This window comes from Pundamilia nyererei, unplaced genomic scaffold (genome assembly GCF_000239375.1).
Source record: "Pundamilia nyererei isolate P.nyererei 1_Seehausen unplaced genomic scaffold, PunNye1.0 scaffold00062, whole genome shotgun sequence".
NCBI lineage: Eukaryota > Metazoa > Chordata > Actinopteri > Cichliformes > Cichlidae > Pundamilia > Pundamilia nyererei.
This window is the reverse complement of record NW_005187463.1, coordinates 1790247-1814238: the sequence shown is the minus strand read 5'-3', so window position 1 is coordinate 1814238 and position 23992 is coordinate 1790247. Positions and strand designations below refer to the sequence as shown.

Sequence of the window (23992 nt, the reverse complement as noted above, 5' to 3'; positions counted from 1 at the left end):
GCTCACTTAGCTTGAGATTTCAAATGTGTATGTCAGTGCTTGTTCCTGTGGCTGGATATATAAAAATATTAAGGTGGTGGCACTTTACATTCAGGGGTAAAGACCTGATCACCTTCACGCAGTGGTCTTAATGTTATTGCTGACTGGCATACAGTCAATCAGCCTTCTGATTTCTTTAAAAATCAGTGGTTTATCAGCATAAGTACAACCTTCCTTGCTTTCAGACTGTTCTCTGCACAAGCATTTTCCCTCAGATTATAAAGGGTGGTTTGGAGCATAACAGGCTGTCTTGTAAAATGTTCGCCTTTATAAGATTAATGGATGACTGGGTTGGTAATTATCCAGGTGTGTTCCAGTTTGACACCATCATGTTGTGTGACTTGAACTTTTAATTGCATATTTACTTATAACAGAGAGCTTTGTTGTGATCAATGTGCAGCACACACGAATTTTTAAATTTGTGTGCCATAAATGATGGATTCCTGTAGATGTGAGTAAAGACTAATTATCCAGGTTAATTTAACACGTATCGCTCAAGGACTTCAATATGCATGTGAATTTTAGAGAGTTTAAAGGTGAACGTTTATAGTTAATTTAGACGAATACATCAGGTCCATTGCGACCAATCACTCCGCTGCGGTGCCTAATTATGCATCACTAATAAATTGCGCACTGAAAAGGCGAAAATCACCAGATCTCTACGTGTCCTTTCGAAATGCACCTAAAATAGCCACACACTAGATGTAGCCTATTAATCATGCATGGTAGTAATTACTGGCTCGTGTGTAAAAGTGTTGGATGGCAACTTTGTGCTGCCGGGTTCATCCGGAGTACGCGCCAAGCCTGGAGACTGGACTGTGATCAGTGTCCGGAGCTTGAACAGAAGCGCGCACGGAGAGGGCGTCCTGGAGGACAGCAGCGATGCCGGAGCCGCCTATATAAGAGCCGCCAAGATGCCCCCGATCATTCGTCCACTCGCGCTTTTTCAAGACATCTCCCCTGACCGCAGCGCACAGCTCGCGCTCTGCTCCGCTCTCACATGCAGACTGACACTTTCCAGCAGCGGCGCACAATCACGCCCAAGCGCGTTTAGTGGATTTCTCCGTCCTGCGCTTCGCCATGCGCGGCGGCCAGCGCGGATTTCAACATCTGAACTTTTGGAAAGAGGAGTCCCGGAGCGCACAGCGTGCTCAGCTCAAGCGGCGCGTTTCCAAGTGACTGCAGAGCGCGCCTGTCTGGCACAGACTCCACGTTAAGTTGTGAGTATGAGAAGAGGAGACCGAGGTTAGGGTTAGCGAGCAGCCAGCGGACTCTCCGGACACGGACAATGGAAACCTTCAGCGTGTCAGTGAACGGCGTGTCCTACACCGTGGCACCTGAACTCTCCACCCCCGATGATCCCTTTAACGGACCCATCAAGAACATCGCGCCCTGGAACTTCACCATCCTGGCCGTTCTCATGTTTGTGGTCAGCTCGCTGTCTTTAACCGAAAATTTCCTGGTCATGTTTGTCACTTTCAAGTTCAAACAACTGAGGCAGCCCCTGAATTACATTATAGTTAATCTGGCCATCGCCGACTTTCTAGTCTCCCTCACCGGTGGAGTAATAAGTTTCCTGACTAACGCCAGGGGTTATTTCTTCCTCGGGAAGTGGGCTTGCGTCCTGGAGGGCTTTGCAGTTACTTTTTTCGGTAGGTTAACACTTTCCCCCATCCTGTTACTGTAATGGCAGAGATGAATGAAGCTCCAGGTTCCATAGCTGTAGCTGTCAGAGTGGCTCCTTTTACTGCAAAAAAGAGCTGCTGTGCGTGCGAGTAAAACAACTCCACGTGGTGTTATTCGACTTTGTCACTAAACGCTTGTTAATAAATTAGGGCATCTGGGAGCCAGGTCAAATAAAGAATCAATCCCTCTGACTGACAGAACATTCCAGCCTCAGGAACTTTGCTTGCTTTCCTTGGACAAGATTCAAACGATGAAAGCACTACTTTCTTACAGTGACAGGAGAACTGTTGAAATAATAAATGCATTCTGGCATTCATCAATGTGTAGACTGATTTTAAATGTTTATTTATTTAAACAGCTCAAGACTAATATTTAAAAATCCATTCTATCTGACACACACCCTTTAAACAAGGATCGGTATGATAGACATTTCTGGCCAAAGTAAAACTATAACTCCAAAATCAATGTCAGTCTCACTGTTAACTTGAAGTTTGATTCTTTTGAGGGCTGTTTTATAAACTGTGCATTATGTTTAAACTGAACCTGGATAGTATTTGCTTCCTGCTGCTGTGTGAGTCCAGAGTGTAAAGCAGTATTTAAAGCGATCCTGGTACAGAAGCCTTCTCACACACTTTTGTACATGACTTGCTTTAAGTAGGTTACCAGCGCTGTGACCACCAATAACCAAGTAGGTGGGTTGGAATGGCATGCAGAGGTTCCCATGCTGTGTGGGATCATGGGCATCTGGTGAGACACCTGCAGTACATAAAGTCTGAATACTTAATCATTTTATGCAAAGCCTTATTGGATTTGTGACATGGTTTCAGAGAGGAATGGCACATGAAGTAAAAGGATGATTTTGTCTAAGTCTGTAAAACTGACAGTCTGTCAACAGGAAATATTAATTTATAATGAATTTATATTTTCATGCAACTTAATGAGAATATTATCAAATTACTGTCACGTGTGGTGCTTTAATGAGCCAGCTTATTGCAGTACTGTATATGCTCTTTACCAGAACTGCATTATGCAGTGCATTAGTTGATGGCATCTGTACCCAGAGCTTACACACAGACAGTGATGTTAAATAACTCCAGAAATCAATGTGTTGATCTCTATTTGCTCCATGATTATAACGTGTTGTGTGGGCTATTTGTGGGGACAAATTGCCGTAATGCGCTGCATTGCAACCCTGTCGCGTACAGTTATTACTGAATAACAAACAAAGGACTTGTGTGGCCATGTGCTGGAAGGCTGAACAGATTTTGATCCTAAGCTGCAAAGTCTAGATGATAACTGAAGAAGCTGCGCTGATACATGATCAATAACCCGCTGAAGTGAAGCGCACATCTTCCATAGGCTCATGGTGAAAAGCCACTCGAATGTTTTTGCTTTAACAGCACTTTTAAGTGATTAACTGCAGTGTCATTGCTATTATTCGTGTGTGCGTGTAAAAGGGTGTGGGTAAATATGAAAGTCATTACATTAGGTGAGCTTCTCCCCTCGAACAGGGTGGATGCTCCAATTAATATTCTACTCAGGGGGAGAATGTTTTCTGTTTGTGTCTATTTTTAGGTCTTTGTACTGCACCTGTGCTGTACAGATAAATACATTAAATCTTAATGGGTAAAAACTGAATTCTTCTAGAAAAACCCTCCTTTGATGTTCAGTTATCAGAACTTTAAAAGCTATAAAACCACCGTCGGGAGTAATGGTATGAATGTATTTGGGAACCTATATACCAGAGGCTTTTGTTTAAATGTGTGATAATTGAACACCTTCGTTTATGCCCCTGTCTTTAGTTCTCCCCAGTGACTCTAGCAGAAATACACATGAAGAATCTCACTGTGGAGAGATAAGCAATTAGCTCTTCTATGAGAGAGACTTATTACCACAATTAAATACTGCCTTTTTAAAACAAAGCTCATTAGGGGATAACCTAATGTACCCATCTCAAATCATTAAACTATATCAGCACCAGGGCAGCTGCTTTTACCCAGACCTCGTGCAAATCTGGGATGTTGCTGTGTATCACTGGTAAATGTCCCACTTGGCTCAACCACATTGACCTCCTGCTGTTTCCCTAAGGGATCGTGGCCCTCTGGTCCCTGGCTGTCCTGTCCTTTGAAAGGTTCTTTGTGATCTGCCGACCTCTGGGTAACATCCGACTGCAAGCGAAGCACGCGATCCTGGGTCTTGTGTTCGTTTGGTCCTTCTCCTTCATCTGGACCTTCCCTCCAGTGCTGGGATGGAACAGATACACTGTAAGCAAGATTGGGACCACCTGTGAGCCCGACTGGTGAGAAATGAGCACTTCTCACACACAAATCCCATTTAGAAAAAAAGCCAAACTTATTTCCTCAATACCCAAAAAGTATTTCAATGCTAGAGGTTTTTGCTTTGGGGCAAATAACCCTGTTGTATACTTAAGAAAGCAGGGTTTGATTGACCTTAACAGAAAATTATGATTTGAGTTGCACTTTAATTCTTAAGACCGTTTTTCCTTACTCACATCATGCACCAATTCAAAATCAATGGCTGCATTTGGCTAAATATAAACAACTGCTGGTTTGTGGATCTTTTTTTTTGACCACTTGGTGGCGTCATAAGAAACTCTCAAACCATAGCATGCAATCCAAAATAGTGATGTCGCTGGTTGGAGCATGAAACCTCCACATTAGTGTTTAGGTTGCTATGATGATATTTGTTTTTCTTTTAATCCAGGATTGACCATTTTTTTAATGAGATGGTAGAGTGCTAAGCTAATTGTTAGTGCTAACAAGTTTACTTGGTTAGCAAGTATTATGCCTTAGCTTTATGAATGCAAAAAAACAAATAAACCAAGAAACAAACAATATAGTTTTTGCTCTGTTTTGGTTCTGAGGGAAATATCTTGAGATGTAAATGAATATGTGACTGTTTGGTGTTGGGCAGATAAGGTGTAGCGTGTTTTTCCAAACTGAATGAAGTTCAGTGTGGTACTGAGGCAGTTGGTCATTTAACCCAAGCAAGTTTACAAGGGCTATTATACTCAAAGACAATGATGAAGGGTCATTGAATGTGAGTATGTCCCTAAGATTGTCTTTACATGTACTTAAGTCACCTGATGAGGTGCAACATGTTGATGGCAGAATTTAAATGAATTAATGTTACTGGATTTTAGGTGTTTATGAACCTCACTGGTTCAACGTTAACCTTAAACAATGTGTTTTACATAGAAACGGAGCAGCCATTCTTCCCTCAACCCTGTCACTCAGCTCTATGTCGCTCTTTCAGCCATGTTAGCTTGCTGTGTCCTAATTTTTGTTATAAAAAAAAAAAGAGGTCTCCTCTAACCTCGGCCCTCAGGGCGTCATCTGGGTAGTGCTATTTAGCTGCTTTGATCAAAGGCGTGCAGATATGGGCTGAGAGTTTGCCCGAAGCCCCGTTGGAGAACCACTGCTTAGAAGAAGTGCCAGGAGAACAAATTGTCCACACAATGCAATTAAGACATCACCTTATGGAGATACTAACCACATATATAATCCCCTACATTTCTGGCTGCACACGGTGTGAGCTGTGTCAGAAAATATTTGGTTAACAGCAGGAGCAGGTGTGTGAGCTTCAGTTGCAACATGCACAGCCTGATAAATTTTAAAAGCCTCATTTATGTGCATCTTTTTATATGCATATATGTATATATGCAAATATTCAGTGCTGGAAGCGTTGGCTTTTGAAGGACTTGCATGTTGCCACAGAACTGTCGGCAGGTAGCTGCACCCTGCACGGAGTCTACTAACTTTATCTTACTGACTTTCTTTGAAATCCCCTCTACTGCTCAGGTGTTCTGTAGGATATTTAGTACAAAGATACATGCAGAGGTGGGAGGTTGTCAGCTCAAATCCCTGGGCTTGATCAGAAGATCTGCATGTATGGCACATATTATTCGCCCTCTACCATACGCTCATTAAACTATCGTGTATACTTTTTTGGAGGTTGGCCTATTGCTCTGTTTCCTTGTCAACTAGAGACACTAGCATATTGTAAATATGTGAGTACAGCATTGTGCAATGTCATCTACATGTCAAATCATTGAAAACTCTATCACCTTGCAGTACAACATAACATTAAGGAGGATACATTTAAGTTTAGGTAGTTTAAGTAGGATGTGGTTGGAGGTTGAATTTTCATGAGCTTGTTTTCCTTGTTTTTACTATATTTATGCACAATATGGCTACAGCAGAAGCCCAAGTCAGCAGATGATAGCTGATGGTTTCCCAGACTGCATCTTTCTTTCACAAATCTAAATTACACAAATCTCATATATTAGTTTCAAATACTCCATATGTTCTCCTTTTATTATCAGTGACTCAGTCTTCAGCATGGACGATACCAGTGTTGGCTAAATTTATGGAAAGATGATTTTTTTTTAGAGAATGCTGAAGTTCTTCTTCCAGGATTCTGGAGCTGTCGCTAACTCGCAAGCATTTTTGGTTTCCCACTGCTGCAACTTAAGTTTGTGAATGTGAGAACTCAAGAACGAAGCAGTGTAGGAGTTTCAAATTGATTGAATGAGAATAACTTGAGAATAAGGTGATGTAAGATGTTGAATTTCATACCATAGGTGCACGAACTATAGGCTGAAGAGTATTTTTTGCATCTGCAGCCGTTATCCAGACAGAGTGGGACACAGTCGGGTCCAAAACTAAGAAAGTTCTGATGGTCACAGGTCAACCTTTTAATTATGTTCATGCTCTCAGCCACATATATTCTCAGTTTAATTTGAATAATCAGAGGTTTGTGTGTCGGTGATCACAGTGTATTTTATAGGAATTAGGGCTTCTTTCGAATAAAATATTTGTTCTTTTATTGTTTTTTAAAAACCTGTCACACAAAACGTGAAACATGAAAAGTTTATTTTTCCTTCTTCCATTTTCATAGTACACATTTTTTAACAAAAAATCCCAAAACGAGAATATTTCATTATAGTATATAGTCCAGTTACTTCTGTCTAGCTTCATGCAAAAATTTGGGTGTTTTAAACTTATATTTTATGGTCTGAGCAATAATGTAATGTTTCTGTAACAGATTGGATTGAAATATCATTCTTTCCCAGTGTGAAGCAGCATTACTGTTTCCGACAATGTGAATGAAGAGATTTTTTCTGGCAGGCATGCTGTTGGAGAAAAAGCACACCAGCTGGTGGTGGAAAGCAAGATCCTGATAGCTGATTTCATTTTTGAGTTGTCAGCAACAGTGCAGGAATTCACCTGATTAAAAATGACTCTTGGAGGTGATTTCAATGCTGTCTGTTTATATGCAGAAGTGACTAGGTAATTGAGTTGTAAGCTAATTTGGCCCACTGAACAGTAGATGGCACTAAAGAGGAAAATGTCCTGCCCCTCAGAGGGTTGAATACATGCACATTGCTACAGTTTCAGGATTCCAGTGAGTTGCTGTCACAGGTCCGAGGATTTCTGTACAAATCTACCAATTTCCTACAACTCTACTGTCCTCTAAACACAACTGCAGTGTTTGATATTTAGCACCATGGATTCCATAAATGAATGAGGTGTGAAATGTTTCATTGCAAATCTCCAACTGAACCACACTTCAAACCCCACCCTCTGGTGTTTTGAGCCACAGAAATTTGTGTCAGCTGTGAAATTACCCTTTTGAACTGAAGCTCAAATGAGGTGCAGAAGTATTTTTTTTTAAATTTTGTTTTCTTTGAAAAACCTCAAAATGACATTTTGTTCTGAATTTAGATCGGAATTCAACTCAATTTTATTTATACAGCACCAAATCCCAACAACAGTCATCTCAAGGTGCTTTATATCGTAAGGTAGACCCTACAATATTACATATATAGAGAAACCCAACAATCATATGACCCTCTATGAGCAAGCACTTTGGCAACAGTGGGAAGGAAAAACGCCCTTTTAACAGGAAGAAACCTCCAGCAGAACCAGGGAAGGGCGGCCATCTGCTGCGACCAGTTGGGGTTGCTGCAGATGGCCTTATTTAGATTTAATTCTCGCAGGGAGTCACAGGTAGACACAGTGACATTAATTTAAAATGGAGTCAAACTTTTTTTTCTGTTCATCTTTGAACAGGTATTCAACCAACATCACAGATCACAGCTACATCCTTACTTTCTTCGTCACCTGTTTCATTTTGCCTCTCGGGGTGATTTTCTTCTGCTATGGGAAGCTCCTACGGAAGCTCAGGAAGGTCAGTTCTTACACAACACACACACACACACACACACACACACACACACACACACACACACACACACACACACACACACAGAGTATCATTTTTGCAGTTTTACAAAATGACAGAAAAGTTAAGAAGGAGAGCTCAGAAGGAAGGATGACAGAAACCAGACTTCAGCGCTGTACTGATGTCATCATTGTGACTCAGTAAATTACTAGTTAAGATGTTTCTTAATTTGGAGCTTTTATTACAGGATATATCAGGTACTGGATGACTGCTCATTGCAGCTGACAGTACTATTACTCATCTCTCAAATAAGCGTCAGGTTATAATGGCTGTTGTCCACCTACACGGAAATGACTGGATATTACTGATCAGCTGATGGACATGTACAGTTATGTAAAAAAGAAAGTTTTCACACAACTCTGAGAAACTAAGCACAATCTTACGGCTTCTGTAGGAATTCAGAGGGGAAGTAGCAGTCAGATGCCTGTGGTCAATTATTAATTTGATTAGCAGTTATTGTGTGACTGCCTCTATAAAAGTTAAAGTTCTGGCAGTTTGCTGGTCTGGAGCACCAGTGCTGCAATCTTTCCAGGAGCGGACGTCCCAGCAAATGCATGACTGCATACATTTTTATGTTGCTGTCAGGTATCACACGGTCGTCTGGCCACTGCCAGGAAACCAGAGCGCCAAGTGACCCGCATGGTGGTGGTGATGATCGTGGCATTCATGGTGGGTTGGACACCATACGCAGTCTTCTCCATATTGGTCACAGCACATCCAACTATTGAACTGGATCCAAGACTGGCTTCTATCCCAGCCTTCTTCTCCAAGACAGCTGCCGTCTACAATCCAATCATCTATGTTTTCATGAACAAACAGGTAAGTAGACATTTTTAGAGCCACTGCATCATAGTTTCACTTTAGTCACACTAGTAAGTGTTGCTTTACTTTAGTCTGGCCATTCCTTCCTGGAGACACATTACTGCTTGTGTCACATGAAAGCTGTTGAACTATAGAGGTGGGTTTATTCTGTTGTTTTGTAGTGTCGGCCTGTTTCTCAGTGCACGGTGAATGACTGAAGTATAAAATCCACAGTGCACAACTGTAAAAACTGTAAAAGGGCTGCTGCTGACATGTCTTCATGTCATTTACTTAATTTTTTATTTTACTCTGTGCTCTCTTGCTCCGTTCTCAGTGTAAGGGACTAATACCTGGATTTTCACCGCAGCTTTTGAAAGAACTAATAAAGGGAGATTTTTTTGACACATAATGTATAGACTTTGAACACCCATCACCTTGGATGTGTTTTATTCCCTTGATGGCATAAACCATTTTCTATATAAGACACTCGTTCTTTATGCAAAGCATTTCCAAATACCACCATATTTAAAGCGCTATTTAAATGTCTTAATTAGTGCTTTATTTAAGCATCGTCGTTTATCAAGTCACAACTTTTCTTTTACTTTAACAAAAATGCTGTAAAACAGTTGATGTGGAAGTGAAACGTAGCCACAGCTCAGTTACTGTATAAGAAGGTTTTGTCTGATTTTAGTTTTATCTGACCACAGAAATTTCTCCAGTCTTTTCTGAGTCATTTAGATGTTGGCAAAGTTAAGACAGGCCTGTACGTGTGCTTTTTAGGGATGATCCACCACCTTTCTCATTGTCCATGGAACTACAGGGCATTTTATATTTCTTTCATTTCTGAATAGAAAGAAGGGAAGAAGAGATTTAAATAATTATTTATAATAATTAACAGAATGTATATCACTTTCCTGTAACTTTCCCAGTGTACAAAGTGCAATGCAGTGTCATGTCTCCTTTCACGGGTCCCTCATTTGCATATTGTGTAATTGACCATTTTTATTATTTTCTGTTAGGATTATTTACATTACTGCAGTGAAATATGACCATTAGAATTGACTACATAACATTTTTCATACATGTGCTTGTCAAAGGGCCTAGATCAGATTATTGCCTGTAGTCTGTTGCATGTCGTCCATCTCCATCAGATTGCCCCACTTTGCTGTCTAAGTAGGTCAGCCAGACCCACTGAATGTAAATAACACCTAGCCGGCAGGTCTAAACACCCAACTGCTAATGCTCATAACAATCAAGTGACCTCTACTGCTTGATATTTTTTCCCTCTCTGTGTCTCTGTTGGTTACATAACAAGATGAGGTAAAGTAGAGGCTGGAGGTGACTTGATGCATGACTACTGCAATATATCCCTGTAGTTCTAGAGGAAGACCACCTCCAGTTACATTAAACCTCAAAAAGCTAAAAGGTGAAAAAAAACTTTCTACATTCATAGAGCACCATAGCTGTCATGACTGTGTTGTGTGGCAGGCAGGAGGAGGACTCTCAAACGGAAAGGTAAACTCAAAGCCGAAGCTTTACTTGCTGAGAAAACAACAAATACAACAAACTAAACTGGAAACTAGAAACTCAGACTAGAAAACAAGAAAACAAACCAGGAACAGGACCCAGCAACAGACAGAGACAAACACTGGGCTTAAATATACAAGCAGGACAACACGAGGATGGGGGACATCCAGCTGGGACAAATGAGGCCTAACAAGAGAAGGGGAAGCAAAACTAGATACACTGCACGCAGGACAGGGACTATCAAAATAAAACAGGAAGCATGACGTTCATAAAGACGCAGACTAGACACTGAGATGTGGAAATGGACTCGGGAACAGAGGAAACATGAAGCACAGAGACAAGGGAGGCACAGAAACAGAACAGAAAAAACAGAAACCAGGAACTATAAGTGCAATACAAACAGAAAACAGTAATTCAAAGAGTACAAGTTAAACAAAAAACACTGGGGCACTAGACCCAATGCCATGACAATAGTATAATTGGAATTTATTTCAATTCATGCTTTAATAAACAGGCTTTACTCTCTCAATGTTAGTTTAATTATTGAGGATCTAAAAAAGTAAAATAACCCCCCCAAACCCCCCCCCCCGTCCTAATCTTGACAGTTCTGGAGAGTACTACAATGTACATTTTGTCCACAGGATCTTGATCTCTATTCAGGAAATCAAATTCTTTCATCCAACTCCATCTGCCATTGACTCAGTTTAGTAAAAATCAAATCAAGAAAGCACAAGTACCAGCTAAAGTACAAGGGAGTACCTTAGCCAGGCATACCGGAGAACTGATAGCTTGCATTTTGAAAGATAAAGTGCATAATTGGAAAGGTGGTCTCTATGGTAACAGATGACCAGAAGCATGTGATACAGCATATTTACTTTTCTTGTGTAATAATAAGTTCACAGGTACAACTTGGCAAACCAGAAGAGCTGCAAGACCAGAAAGGATTCTTAGACCATAAAAACATAAGAAAACAAAAATGAGTCCAACAGCCAGCAATAAGAAAAAAGAAGGTTTTGTTGAAGTTGCACAGCTCAGTTTAGTTAAAGATTGAATTCATTCACAGTATTTTCAGTTAAAAAGTTCTTATAAATATAAATATGTCCTGCTTGCCCATGACCTCAGTTTGTCACCAGAACAAACTGGTGTAGTCAGAGTTTCAGCTTTCCAAACCTTAGGGTGTTCTTAAACTTTAAAGAAGGTGGAAGTATCTGCTATAAAGAACTAATGTGTTTCAGGCCAGTCGTTTTGCCATTAAAGTGATCTTTTATGACCAGTTTCTCTATGTGGGAGTGCCTTAAAGTTACTGTTTTATTGGAGGAAAGTTTTATACAACTATTATATATATAAAAAGGTACAACATATTTTAGGTCACAGGAGGAATCGCTATTGAATGCAGCACTGCCATAACGGCAGCCTTGTGCTTTTTCATGACATCGGAGGATAGCAGAGGTGTTGCTCTCACACTCTGAACAGCACTGCTGCTTTGAGGGGGGCAGTTAGGAGGCTTGCACCATTAAATTAGATAGGTCACCGAGGGTTGGGAATGATTTTTTCTCCTCAAGACTACACAGAGTGGGAAGTGGAAAAAGGTCAATTAGGGATTTTTAGTGTTGATGGAATGTGAAATCAATGATTGAAATCAATGACTGCTAAAAAATGGCTGTATTCTTAAAGATAACACTGGTGTCAGTTCCACTGCTGACAGGTGCACGCCTCCCAGCCACCGTCAGAATCAGCTGAATCAGCGTAACAGAACAAGCAGTAGTAACCTAGCTGTAAATGGGTTTTTAATACAGTGAAGCAACATGAAACTTCTGAATTTAAACCTAAACTGCTGTCAAGCTTTTAAATGCCACTGGAGCATATTTGATTCTTGGGTGGATGAGAGGCAGAAGAAGAACCCCAAATTACTGTCATGATTTGGACAAGGCTATTTTTTTTTTTTACCACAGGATCCCTATGTTCTGTGAGACATCTCCCAAATTATAAGAAGTCCTGAGGAGATACTTGTCCTGCACCTTATGGGCATAAGGTGCAAAAACCTTACATTTTGCAATTCATATCTAGTTGACCGTGCATACAGCTACAGTTTTCCCTTTTTTCTCTGTTACATAACTGTACACATCATGACTGGTTAAATGTCTCCAGGTGAGACAGGAAGAACTCCATCTCTTCTCTCTTCATGGATTTTCCATCTGGCATTTTTTTCTGCAGAACTGCATCTGAGTAATGGTGGCACATTGACAGCTGTCAGCACATCACTAATGAGGAAGCTTTACCTCACCTGCCTCGTCGAGCGCTGACAAGATACCAGCCTGTGTTTATGTTCGTGAGAAATGGAGCCCTCAGACACAAATGCAATCTCTTTAGAGGGGTTCACATAAGTAAACCACTTTAATATTGTGGACACCTTGTAGAGCTGATCTTCTTCATGGTCACCTCTGTACAGTCAAACTTCATGATATACAGTTATAGTCACTCTGGTTCCCTGCTTTGGTCATAGGAACAAGCAGTTTGCTCTTAGCATCAGAATCAGATACTTTTCAGCTCTGTTTTTCTTTGCTTGTTTTCTCTTTTTTCTTTCTCAACAGGTGATCCAGGTGATTGACATATGTATTTTTTGTCTGTTTGTTTTGTTGGTTTTTGGTTTTTGCCCTTTATCACCGTCCCTCTTCCCCGCTCTTTTTCTTTCCCTCTTTCTTTCTCCCTTTTCTTTTCCCCAGTCAAGTCTGTCCCGTGTTCAGCAAATGAAAATAAAATAAACAATTAAAGCAAAGGTGAATCAAATAGACCAATACGGCAAGGCTGGGACGGTCCATTTGGTAAAGTAAATCCGTTGGGCATCTTTCTTTGCCTTTAGACAATAATTTTGATGGCAAAAGAACCAAATGGGACAGGCAAAGAAAAAAAAATCTGATACTTTTTTAATACCTAAGAAAATTATGGTAAATGGACTGATTCTTAAATAGCGCTTTTCTACTCTCCCGGAGTACTCCAAGCGCTCTATACAACATGCCTCATTCACCCATTCACACCCACTCATACAAGCACTTCTAAACTCAAGTGCAAACTAAACTACATTCACACACATTCATACTCCGATGAATGCATCGGAGGGCAACTTGGGGTTAGTATCTTGCCCAAGGATATTTGGCATGCAGACTGGGGAAGCCAAGGATCGAACCACCAACCTTCCGATTAGTAGCCACAGGTGGTAGAGCAGATCTCTTTAGACCAACTGTCAATAAGAATAGTAACAGACTGAACTAAATTAAACAATTTATTACAAAGTTTACAAATGATAAGAAATACCTTCAATACATATAATTACCTTAATTATAAATATCCAGAATTTAACAGAGATGAAATATATATGATTGACATTTTACTCTAACCTGTACATATTTGTTATTTCTTATTTTCAGTGTAGCGCATGTGCAAAAAGGTGTAACTATTGCACAGTGTGCATTAGATGGATGAGTTGTACAGGCAGAAATGACTTCCTGTGTCATTCAGTGGTGCATTTGAGTAATCTCACTGAGCGTGCTCCTGTGATTGGCCAGCACGTCATGGAGTGAGTGGGAGGTATTGTCCAGCATTGTCCGTATGTTGGACAACATCCGCCTCTCCGACATCGCCTTAGGGGAGTCCAGCTCCGTCCCTACAACATTACTGGCTTCGCAGATCAGTTTATTGAGTGCTTTAGTCCTACCAAAGGAAATAAATATAAATGATCTTAGTTGCAGAGATGCATTGACTTGTGATTTTGATTACTGTTTAGATCGTTTGTAAGGAGCAGGAGAAAAAAAAGAGTCTGCAAAGGCAGTGTGCAATATTGTACATGTGTGCATATAGCCTCAACTAATTTCCATCACCAGTCTAGTTGGTCATAAACATGTATAGCTGATAAAGGAATGTTAAAAAAACAGCTCTCCCCAGCAAGTTGAGTAATCTGCATTTTGCTCTGGACTATTGCCCTGGATCTGTATATGTAAATACTGCATTAGTTCATTGTGTCTGTCAGTGTGGTCCTGTTATTGCTCGTGGGTAGCATTACTTCCAAATGCATGTCTGTCTTGTACCAGATCCAGTCGTGTGAGAGATACTCTGAACACACTGTGTAACAAACACTTTAATAAAATGTTATTTGTATCAAACACACCAGCAATTAACCGTGACATTTGTTCGTTCAGCAGCAAATTCAGAATCAGATAAGTCAAATAACAGAGGTGGTTACAGTAAGTGTGGCTGAAAGTAAACATTAGCGTTTGGCTAACAGTAGCTAATAAGTTATTTAAACAGGGCATTTCATCATTACATGATATTTCAATGTGAACATGGCATAAGAGGTTCTAATCTGTTATCTTGCTCTGTGTTCAGTTCAGGAAGTGTCTTATCCAGCACTTCACCGGCGTGGGGACGATCCCTGATAGCAACCTGAATCAGACCTCTGATCGACCTGGAATCACTGCCGAGAGTCACACGGGAGAGATGTCAGCCATTGCTGCCCACATCCCCGTGGGTAGCACCACGTCACCCAGATCGGACTTCAGATCTGATTCTCCAACCGACTGCGGTTCATTTGCTCAGCTTCCCATTCCAGAGAACAAAGTCTGCCCAATGTAACACTAGGCTTTACGCCGATAGGTGTTCTCTTTCCCTGAGCGTGAATAGACACCCTTCTGTAGACGCCCCACCCTCACCCTGTGTTTCAAGGACAATTAAGGGTTAGCAAAAAGTAAGAAACTTTATGGTCCAGAGTATTCTGGTAGATGTTCAGTTTATTATTGGAAAAAAAAAGACTTGGGGGAAAGAACTGTAGAGACTGAACTGCTCAGAGCTTTACCCTGTAGATATCCTATAAATATTTGCTCACCAGTGCTCCTCTGTCCCGTTATTCAAGAATGTCTTGGATGTTCTCTTGACCATCACGGCACAATGGAGGGCACTTGATTCAACGCGATTCATTCATATCCCAATGAAAAAAAAGGGACTGCAAAACCCACAGACCTTGACATCCGTTAGTTGAGGGCTAGCCAGTGTGTTTCAAATATCACAATGCACCCAGCCTTTCATCTTGTCCTCGCCTTCTCCTTTGAAGCCCCATGATGGTGCCTGCAGAGAAAGCGTGTTTTTCTATGCTGTTTCAGTATTTGCTTTGGCAGCAATTTTCATTCATCTCTGTCCGTCAAAAGGACGGAGCAGTCTGCTGAATTTGAATTTTTTTTTTTTGTGTCCCGCGTAAACTAGTTTGGGTCAAAGCTTTTATCTTTTTTGAAGATGGTCAAGAGGGCTTAGAGATGCCAGTCTCCCGTTCCCTCTGTTGCAGATATAGGAGGACAGCATATTAATGAGGTGCCAGCAGTGGATCACCACATACATGCACACACTACAGTCCAATGCTTTGATGTAAGCTCTCTATAGGAACTGTGAAGAAATGCATCAATAATTATCACTAGCAAACAAGTGGGTTTGCTAGTTAGCCATGTATAAAAGCAATGAGTATTCCATCACAAGCACAGTTCAGCAGCAATATTGAAGCTAAATACCATCACTTCAGCACTTCAGCAGTAGCTACAAGTAGATGTAGCAATCAGTGTTACAATATGTCTTCTACTTTGTGGTGCATGTTCATTCATTATTACTGGGTATCTGTCAAAAACACCGTCGTATGCTAAGCAGTGATTCACCAGGTATGGTGTTTGTTTACAACGTGTGTTTCAGTCATGTCTGGCCGGGAGTAAAATCCAGCATTTTTAAGCACCAGTGCATCTGTGTCAAGTTAACTGTGACACCAACAACAGACTATTTTAAAGAGAACTGTCAAATTAGCTTCTGTCCTGTCCTGGAGAAGTTTGTCACAGATTTAATCGCTTCAATGACTGTTACTGCTTTGCTGTCAGGTCCAGAAACTTTAGATACGTGTCTTTGGAACCTAAACCTGCATTAATCAATATGTTTTGTGTCAACAGTGAATAAACTATGTGTGTTGTGAAAGGGTTACTGTTCGAAAAAACACTGAAGACCTGTGTTCTTTTTAGCTCGTTTAGCTTGTAGGTTCATTTTGAAAGCAGCAAACTTTCACTGTGGTTCAATTTTAGAAACGGGTTGCAGATTTCAGAAAAGGTCATTTAACCACCTCTATGCTACCTGGGCAGGAATGTGCAAGACTTCTTTATGAAAATTAATAAAGGAGTCTTATACTTCTGCACCTGTGGCATTTTTTATTCATTCCATATTTAGTGATGAGTCGAAAAAATCCTGTAATGGATACAAATTACAGACAATGTGCGTTAAACATGACGTGAAAGAAAAGCAAACAGAACATAACACAGGGGGAAGTTTTGTTCAGATTAGTCCACCCATTAAGAAGAAGACGGGGTACATTCATGCATGCACTACGATCATTATAGCAAAGCTTATCTCAGAGAACTTTTCACTAACATCACGCTCATGGATCAGGAATTTTCACACAAATTTCCCTTGCCTTACATTTCTAATGCTTTAGCTAGTTTAGACCATTTGAGTCAAGTGGAGATGTACACGTGTGTATTTAAAAGCCTACTTTTAAACTTGTAATGACAAAAAGGAATCTACCAAATGCCTCCACAAGTCATCGCTAAGTCACAAGTACTGTCACCAATTTTGGGGCAAGTCAAATACTAAACAGCAATAAGGACCTCATCAAGAAACCTACAGAAGTGTAGTTACAGTAAAAACTAGTTCTGTATCAGCACAAAGGGAATGCCCACTAAAGAAACAATGACCTCTTCTCTAAAACTTGAACGCCTTAAAGCAGTTTACAACAGCACGCGGGGCTAAAAGAATATTATTCTTTGGAGGTAATTGGAGCTGAGCCCCCCTGAAAATTTGAATCTAGAATCGCCCCTGGATCGTCCGTTAATGACAATGCAGCATCAACCGCTCAGCAGCTCCGCTACCATCGATGGTAGTCAAAAATCCCAACTTTGTGTTTAAGTGTCAACACTCACTGTTACCAGTCAGGACCCTTAAGCATTCTTTTAACGTTTCTCTAAGTCGTGCCACTACTGACACACATACACAAGCTTCAGCAGCAGTGGATACAGCAGACGTATATCGTGGCTTCACCTTGAAGATCCGACAGGATATAAATCAAACAAACCTGCCAGTGTTACATTTTGGTGAAAAGGATTACAGACTGCACTGAATGCTGATGAAGGGAAGGGATACTTCCAACGTTGTAGATGGGTTAAAGCACCTGTTTCTCACCTCTTTACAGTGAGTTGTGTAATACTTATCAGGCATGGCAAGACTTGTTCAGCTGTTTGTTTTTTGTCTCATGAGTACTATTGTATATGTCATTAGATGCACTGTGGTTGTAAAAATGTGTGTATTAAAGTATATATCTATTTTTAAAAAAGCCATAATCTAGTGTTGATTATTTTTTGCCCTGATAAAAATAATCCTAAAAATGTGAACTACTCTGAGGGTGTGATTAACAGCTTTGGATAAGATGCATTTCCTGTTTTTTAATTAACACCACAGACTTAGAGCACAGAGATCCTTCCCCACATGTGATGCATCCCCCAAAAATGCAGTTGAGAACCATCAGCTACAAAGAAAAAGTAAAACATGAATTAAGCATCATATCAGGAAATATAAACAGACTATCCTCTGAGGTCTTTAATACTTTCAGAATACTTTGTTTGGTTTTTGTTTTAAGGCTCTAAAAAAGATAATTATCACAGATGATGAGCTTCATGGGGCTGATGAGACAATAAGATAATACAAAACAGGAATCCAGAATTCAAGCACTTAAAGTACGTCTATAGACGACCTGATCATGACAAGCAACACTAAGCGGAAAAACAACACAGATTCTCTCGAACTCATAATTACACATTAAATGCAACTTGTGTTCATGTCTGACTCTCTCACAGTCCAATAAAGGAGACATGGAAATTACTTACGTACAAATTGCAGTGATCATGTGACACATAGTTTGCACTTCTGTAAGTTTACAGCTGGACAAGTTGCAGGTAAAATTTATTCCTGCAGCAGACAGTCTCACTTAAAGCGCACGGTCAAGAGAACAGCCTAGTAAAAACATCATGTTTCCAGATGATTTGTGTGTGTAACTTCGTCATATTTTTGGAATATTATAGTTTTCACTTCCCTAGCCTGATTTGCAGGGTGAGCAAAGCCAGTTAACAAAAAAGATATTCTGAGTATGTTAAAGTTGCTTCATACCGTGTCTAAGAAACGAAGGGAACACCAGAAAAATATGAACACGAAATAATATCAGCAAAATCACAACAGGGACCAACACTCCACAAATACCTAACATGGAGCCATGACTTCTCACTGGTTATTCTCTCTTTGGCTTATTTTTTGGAGGTTATGCACACTCTCTCCCTCATCACACAGATTACAACTGACAGTAAACAGTACAAACTTGCAAACTGCCTTTCAGATGGATGTAACACTCTAATAAAATCTGCTATTTAACAGTCAGTAGGTTCGACTAAAATAATGAGCGAGCTTGATGTTTTCTGTGGTTGGATTAATTCTTTGTATTGGCACAGGGATGTGCACATAATTCTGAGTAAGCTCAACCAGTTACATATTATAACACATAATCCATCAAGTCCAAGCACACAAAACCAGAATGCATGGCACATTTTACAGACTAGCAGGAACATTACGGCTTGGCTTTCAGTAACAAACGGCATCTTCTTGAGCTTCAAGGAAGAAAAAGGTCTAGTGAGAATTATTATTGTTATTTGACTATCTGGGCAGAATAATTGGTACTTGTGGTGTGTTTTTAATTTACACTCTACTGAGCTTTTTTGTACACTCTCCCCTTTTCAGGCTGTGATGGATGGAGGATAGAGAAACACAGTGTGTACATAGTTCTTCAGTCTGAGATCTAAATAGCACAACATAAAGCTACACAAAGAGTCAAAAGGGTCTCTCATGTTAGAAAGAAGGTTTTCTGTCTTCCTTCTCTTTCTATCTTACCTGTCTTCTAAATGGTTGCTTACAAGGTCCTGTCTGCTTTCCACGCAGAAGAAATCAATATTTGGAGCACATGCATGTTGTAAAACCTGAGCAACACATCACACACTGTATAAACTAACTTATCAGGAAGCAGCGGGAATTTGTTCAGACCCCATTATGGTGCATTCATTGGGACATGTCCTTAATATTTTAAAATACTCTCAAAGACTAACACATGCCAGATCCATATGTGTAGATTAAACGGTGTGATCTGTAATTCATGAGCCGGCAGGAACCTCCACCCCCTCCATCATCTCCTCCCTCTTCTCTGTGCTCTCCTGGTCTGCAACCAGTGCAGACCCAGACAGTGGCAAACAAATGACCCCCTTACTTCATGTAATGGGGGATATTTGTGCAACATTTAATATATCACAGACACAGTGACTCAGTCCTCCAAGCTGGGAACAGTTATTGTAAATTCACACAGTCCATAAATTGTTTTACAAGGTATAGACTGAATGAGAGCACAAAGAAAAATCTGATTGTTTAGTGACATTAATACAGAAAATTTCATTGAAAAGACTTTATTATTTCAGGTTTTGAGCCCTCATGCAGATGTAAATACAGACGACTGTTGCATTTAGTTTTAAACTTTGATATACTTACATTAAGCTACATACTGCAAAAAGAACCATATACGTAACATTATTATTCATTCATGTGTTTACATGAAACTTGCTGCTGGAAGTGATTTTTTGATTACTGGTAAATACTGTTTATGGGGCAAACAACTTGTTCTGAAGGATGTCTGGGAACTTCCTTAGAACCATGTCAAGTGGTCTGAGCATCTGACTAGGATACCTCCTGGTGAGGTGTTTCGGGCACCTCCAACTAGGAGGCCCAGGATCGACCCAGGACAAAGCACCTGCTTTAATAATACCTCAGTATCCCACCAGAAAGGTGAAGGAGTGTCTCTGGTACAACCCAGACCCCTCTACAAGATTTTAAAATTTCCATTATTACCAAACACATAATGCAGAACTACTGTTTTGTACTTTAAGTCTCGCTTCTTTAAAAAAAAAAAGTTGTTTATATGGAAAACAGAATATGGAAATATTAAATCCGTATTATCAGCAAAGCCAAACTGAAATACAAAACCAACCTAACAAATGGGTATGATCAAACCAAGACAACCAACCAAGGAGAAGAGAATTGCAGAGCAGTGCAAAGTTGAGGAAGAAGGTAGTTGAGAGTCAGTGCCCTGCTCAAGGGTCTGTGTTGAGTATTAGCACTTTCCTCTACTCACTTGAAACTGTCGGTCCATGCTTTGAAGGAACAGTGACTTCATATCTATCATGCAGTAGAAGCAGTAAATATTTACAGAGACTGTCAAACCACAGTTGACAGCTGAGATGAAAGTGTTAGTGCAGCCAAAGACAAAAAAAAGAAGAGGATGGCACAAAACAAAGTAAAAATAATGTATATGTGCAGTTTTACAGCAGCCTTGTTGCTGGTGTACACACTCAGTGGATGCCAACCTAATCTCTAATGAATATATCAGTCAAAAACGGTGCCACAATGAAAAGTATAAATTTAATTAATGTGTCTAATTAATCATTTTCATCCTCTGACAAAGCTTAGCCTACTTATGGTTATGCTGTGCGGTGCATTCATCAAGCTCGGCTTATTTTGCTTTTGTTGGAGTTTCAGGTCTTGCTCTGTTGATGCCAGCTGACAAAAGTATTATTACATTCAGCTAGTAGAAAGATTACAGACACTTCCTGCTCTCACTGATTCACACAAACCGGAAATCCTCCTCCTTCCCCTTTTTCTCTTCACAACTGAAATCATAGTTGTGAGACTCCTGAGTACAGAGTATTAGTGTACCAATTCTAAGCTTCCCCAAAGTATGTTGATGGATATAACTAGTATGACATACACACTGTCAAAGCAAAGTAAAAAGATGATCAGGTAAAAATGTCGACATCTTTAATAACCTTATGTGTTCTGTTTCATGAGGCTCAAACACAAAGAGTCTCTTTACTCACATAACACTTCACATATAGGGAACTTTTTACCCTTCTTATAAATCACTATAAGTGCCTTTACTTTCAGCTAGTCAAAACACTCACAGGTGCCATCCATCATTGTGTGCATATAGAGAGCAGAATGAAGGTAAGGGCTTAGACAGCACTCTGAAGCCATCAGTCTTTTCTGTTGAAGAAGATGAGACATAATATTGACTTACAAAAAGAGCAGTTCTACAGTAAACTTTTAAGTTTGTAATACTACTACAAACTACTACTACTTAAGACTGGTCACTTAGATCATGCACAGTTAAGCCCATTTAGCATTTGTAGTGGTGGCTCTGTGCACCACCACTGCCACTGTGGGCTTTAAATCAGTGATTGAAATGCAGACGTCCAGCTTCAAATCAAGGAGTTTATTTTAACAGCCATGTTCAATACACAATCCCCAGAGGATCAAAAATACAAGTCATAAAGAGGAAATCAATGATTACAGTATTTCATTTTATTTTTAACACATAGCTAAGAAATACTGAATAGTTGTTCAGTGAGAAAAATAACAACAAGTGCACTTATTTATCTGGACATAGCCCTGCAGAGTCCACCTAGCACTCTTGAATGAACTCTCCATCAGAAAACGGTTTACTGCCTTTTTTAAGAGTTTGTGGGATATGACACAACATATTTGCAAAAGTGCTCCGACGTTTTTGGAGATGTTTGTTACCCACCAAGTTGATAGCTAGCCGGGGGTTCAAGGGTCACTAGAGCCGGCGAGAGCAGTGGATTCCCAGCACATCGTTTTCAGACCCCTGCAGTCTTTCGCTACTCAGGTTAAACATGATATATAAGTCACTTAGATGACTTAAAAATGTTATTGTTTGGCTTTTTTCAGTGTTTTATTTGTCCCTGAGTAAATCGGTTTGACTGAGATTAAAGATTAGATTAGATTTGATGGTCGAGAATTTACGCCAGTGTCCTGTTATATTTTAGATAGCAAGAAGCAGATAGGTGAGTTTATTAAACTCCACCGAGACAGCGGTGACGCAAATCTGAAAGCTAGACCGTCCCATTTCATAGCCTCGCACTTCCGGCCTTCTCGGTCTTCGAAGGACCCGGCCCACATAAACCAAGAAGGCCGGGTCCTACGAAGGATGCGGCCTAGGTTTTGGGACACAGCTATTATGTAGTGGGCTTCAGATAATGGACCGTTTCTCACGTTCTCTATAATTTTCTCTTCCTATCATTCTGGTACAAGTTTATCTTGGTTCCATTTGCCCAAATATTTTTCTTTAGAATTGTCCAGGCTCTTGACTGTTGTTTGATTGTAGACTTAACCAAAGAATGAATTCTGTGATTATCCACTTTGGTTGTCCTGTATGGTCTCAGACCTTTTGGTGATGGTGAGCTGGCCAGAGTCGTGCACATGGCTGTAAAGGATTCATTATTTTTAAAGTTTGCCAAAATATTTATCACGATGTAAAAAAAAAAAAAAAAACCTCTAGAATTTGTGCAAAGTGAGGCAAATAAAAAGATAATATTACTTAAAAATAGAGGAAGTCCAGCATCTGTCTGTGATATTTGAATACATTTTAGATTTTACTCTGTATGAACTCTTGCTAATAGATACCTTGAATTGTATGTTGTATGCTTACCTTTCGCTCCACATCTGTGAAATCTACCTCCTGCACAAAGTAGTTGTTTTTTTTCACAGTAAAGAATCATGAGTTTTCTATATAAGGTGTCTGATACGAGTCATTTCTGAAGAAGGCTTTAGGTCAGAAGGTCATTCAATGGCTGGCAATGGGAGACACACACACAGCATATGAGTGGTATCAATGAAAGACGGAGAAAATGTGATCATTTACTAAGGGCAACATGCTGGAAGCTAACATAATATGACATCTGAACTGAAAACAAATCAGGAGAGTGGGCAGCAACACAGGATTGTTAGGATTAATCAGCTGGACACCAGTGAGCAGGGTCATGAGTGAAGATGGGGAGCATGACTGAATCTCTAGCACATATCATAGCATCCCTAGAAGATGGAGCTAATTAGTCAGTTTATGTGTGCGTGCCAAAGAGGGGGAAAAAAGGAAAACTTTTTTTTTCAGTAATAATTTCCTCACTTTGAAGAAGACAAATCCTGTCATCACATTTATTCTGTCTACGGATGATATAAGACAAGTACCATCAAATTTCTGACAGAGCAGAAGTTATGGATTCCTAGATACTTAACAGGATTAAGACTAAAAGGAATTTCAGACTGTAAGTTACTGTAGTAAGTAGCACTAAGTGGCAAAGCCAGTATATCTATAGGTTAATACATAAATTGTAATTGTATAACCTGAAAAGAAGCCAAGACTCTAGAATGTATACACAATTAACAGTCCATCTTATACATATAGAAGTAGATCATCTGCATAAAAGGGAGAGTTCAATTCAATTCAGTTTTATTTATACAGCGCCAAATCACAACAAAAGTCGCCTCAAGGCGCTTTATATTGTAAGGTAGACCCTACAATAATACATACAGAGAAAAACCCAACAATCAAATGACCCCCTATGAGTAAGCACTTTGGCAACAGTGGGAAGGAAAAACTCCCTTTTAACAGGAAGAAACCTCCGGCAGAACCAGGCTCAGGGAGGGGCGGGGCCATCTGCTG

At 40.1% G+C, this 23992-nt stretch overlaps 1 protein-coding gene across 1 annotated transcript; it reads left to right on the top strand.

Moving 5' to 3' along the window:
* The first annotated feature begins 982 nt into the window (after positions 1–982).
* On the top strand, positions 983–17718 carry valopa (vertebrate ancient long opsin a). Its single transcript, XM_005735109.1, has 5 exons — positions 983–1691; positions 3814–4024; positions 7821–7938; positions 8578–8811; positions 14701–17718. The coding sequence occupies exons 1-5, from the start codon at positions 1328–1330 to the stop codon at positions 14944–14946; spliced, it is 1173 nt and encodes a 390-aa protein (XP_005735166.1). The 5' UTR covers positions 983–1327; the 3' UTR covers positions 14947–17718.
* The last annotated feature ends 6274 nt before the right edge of the window (positions 17719–23992 follow it).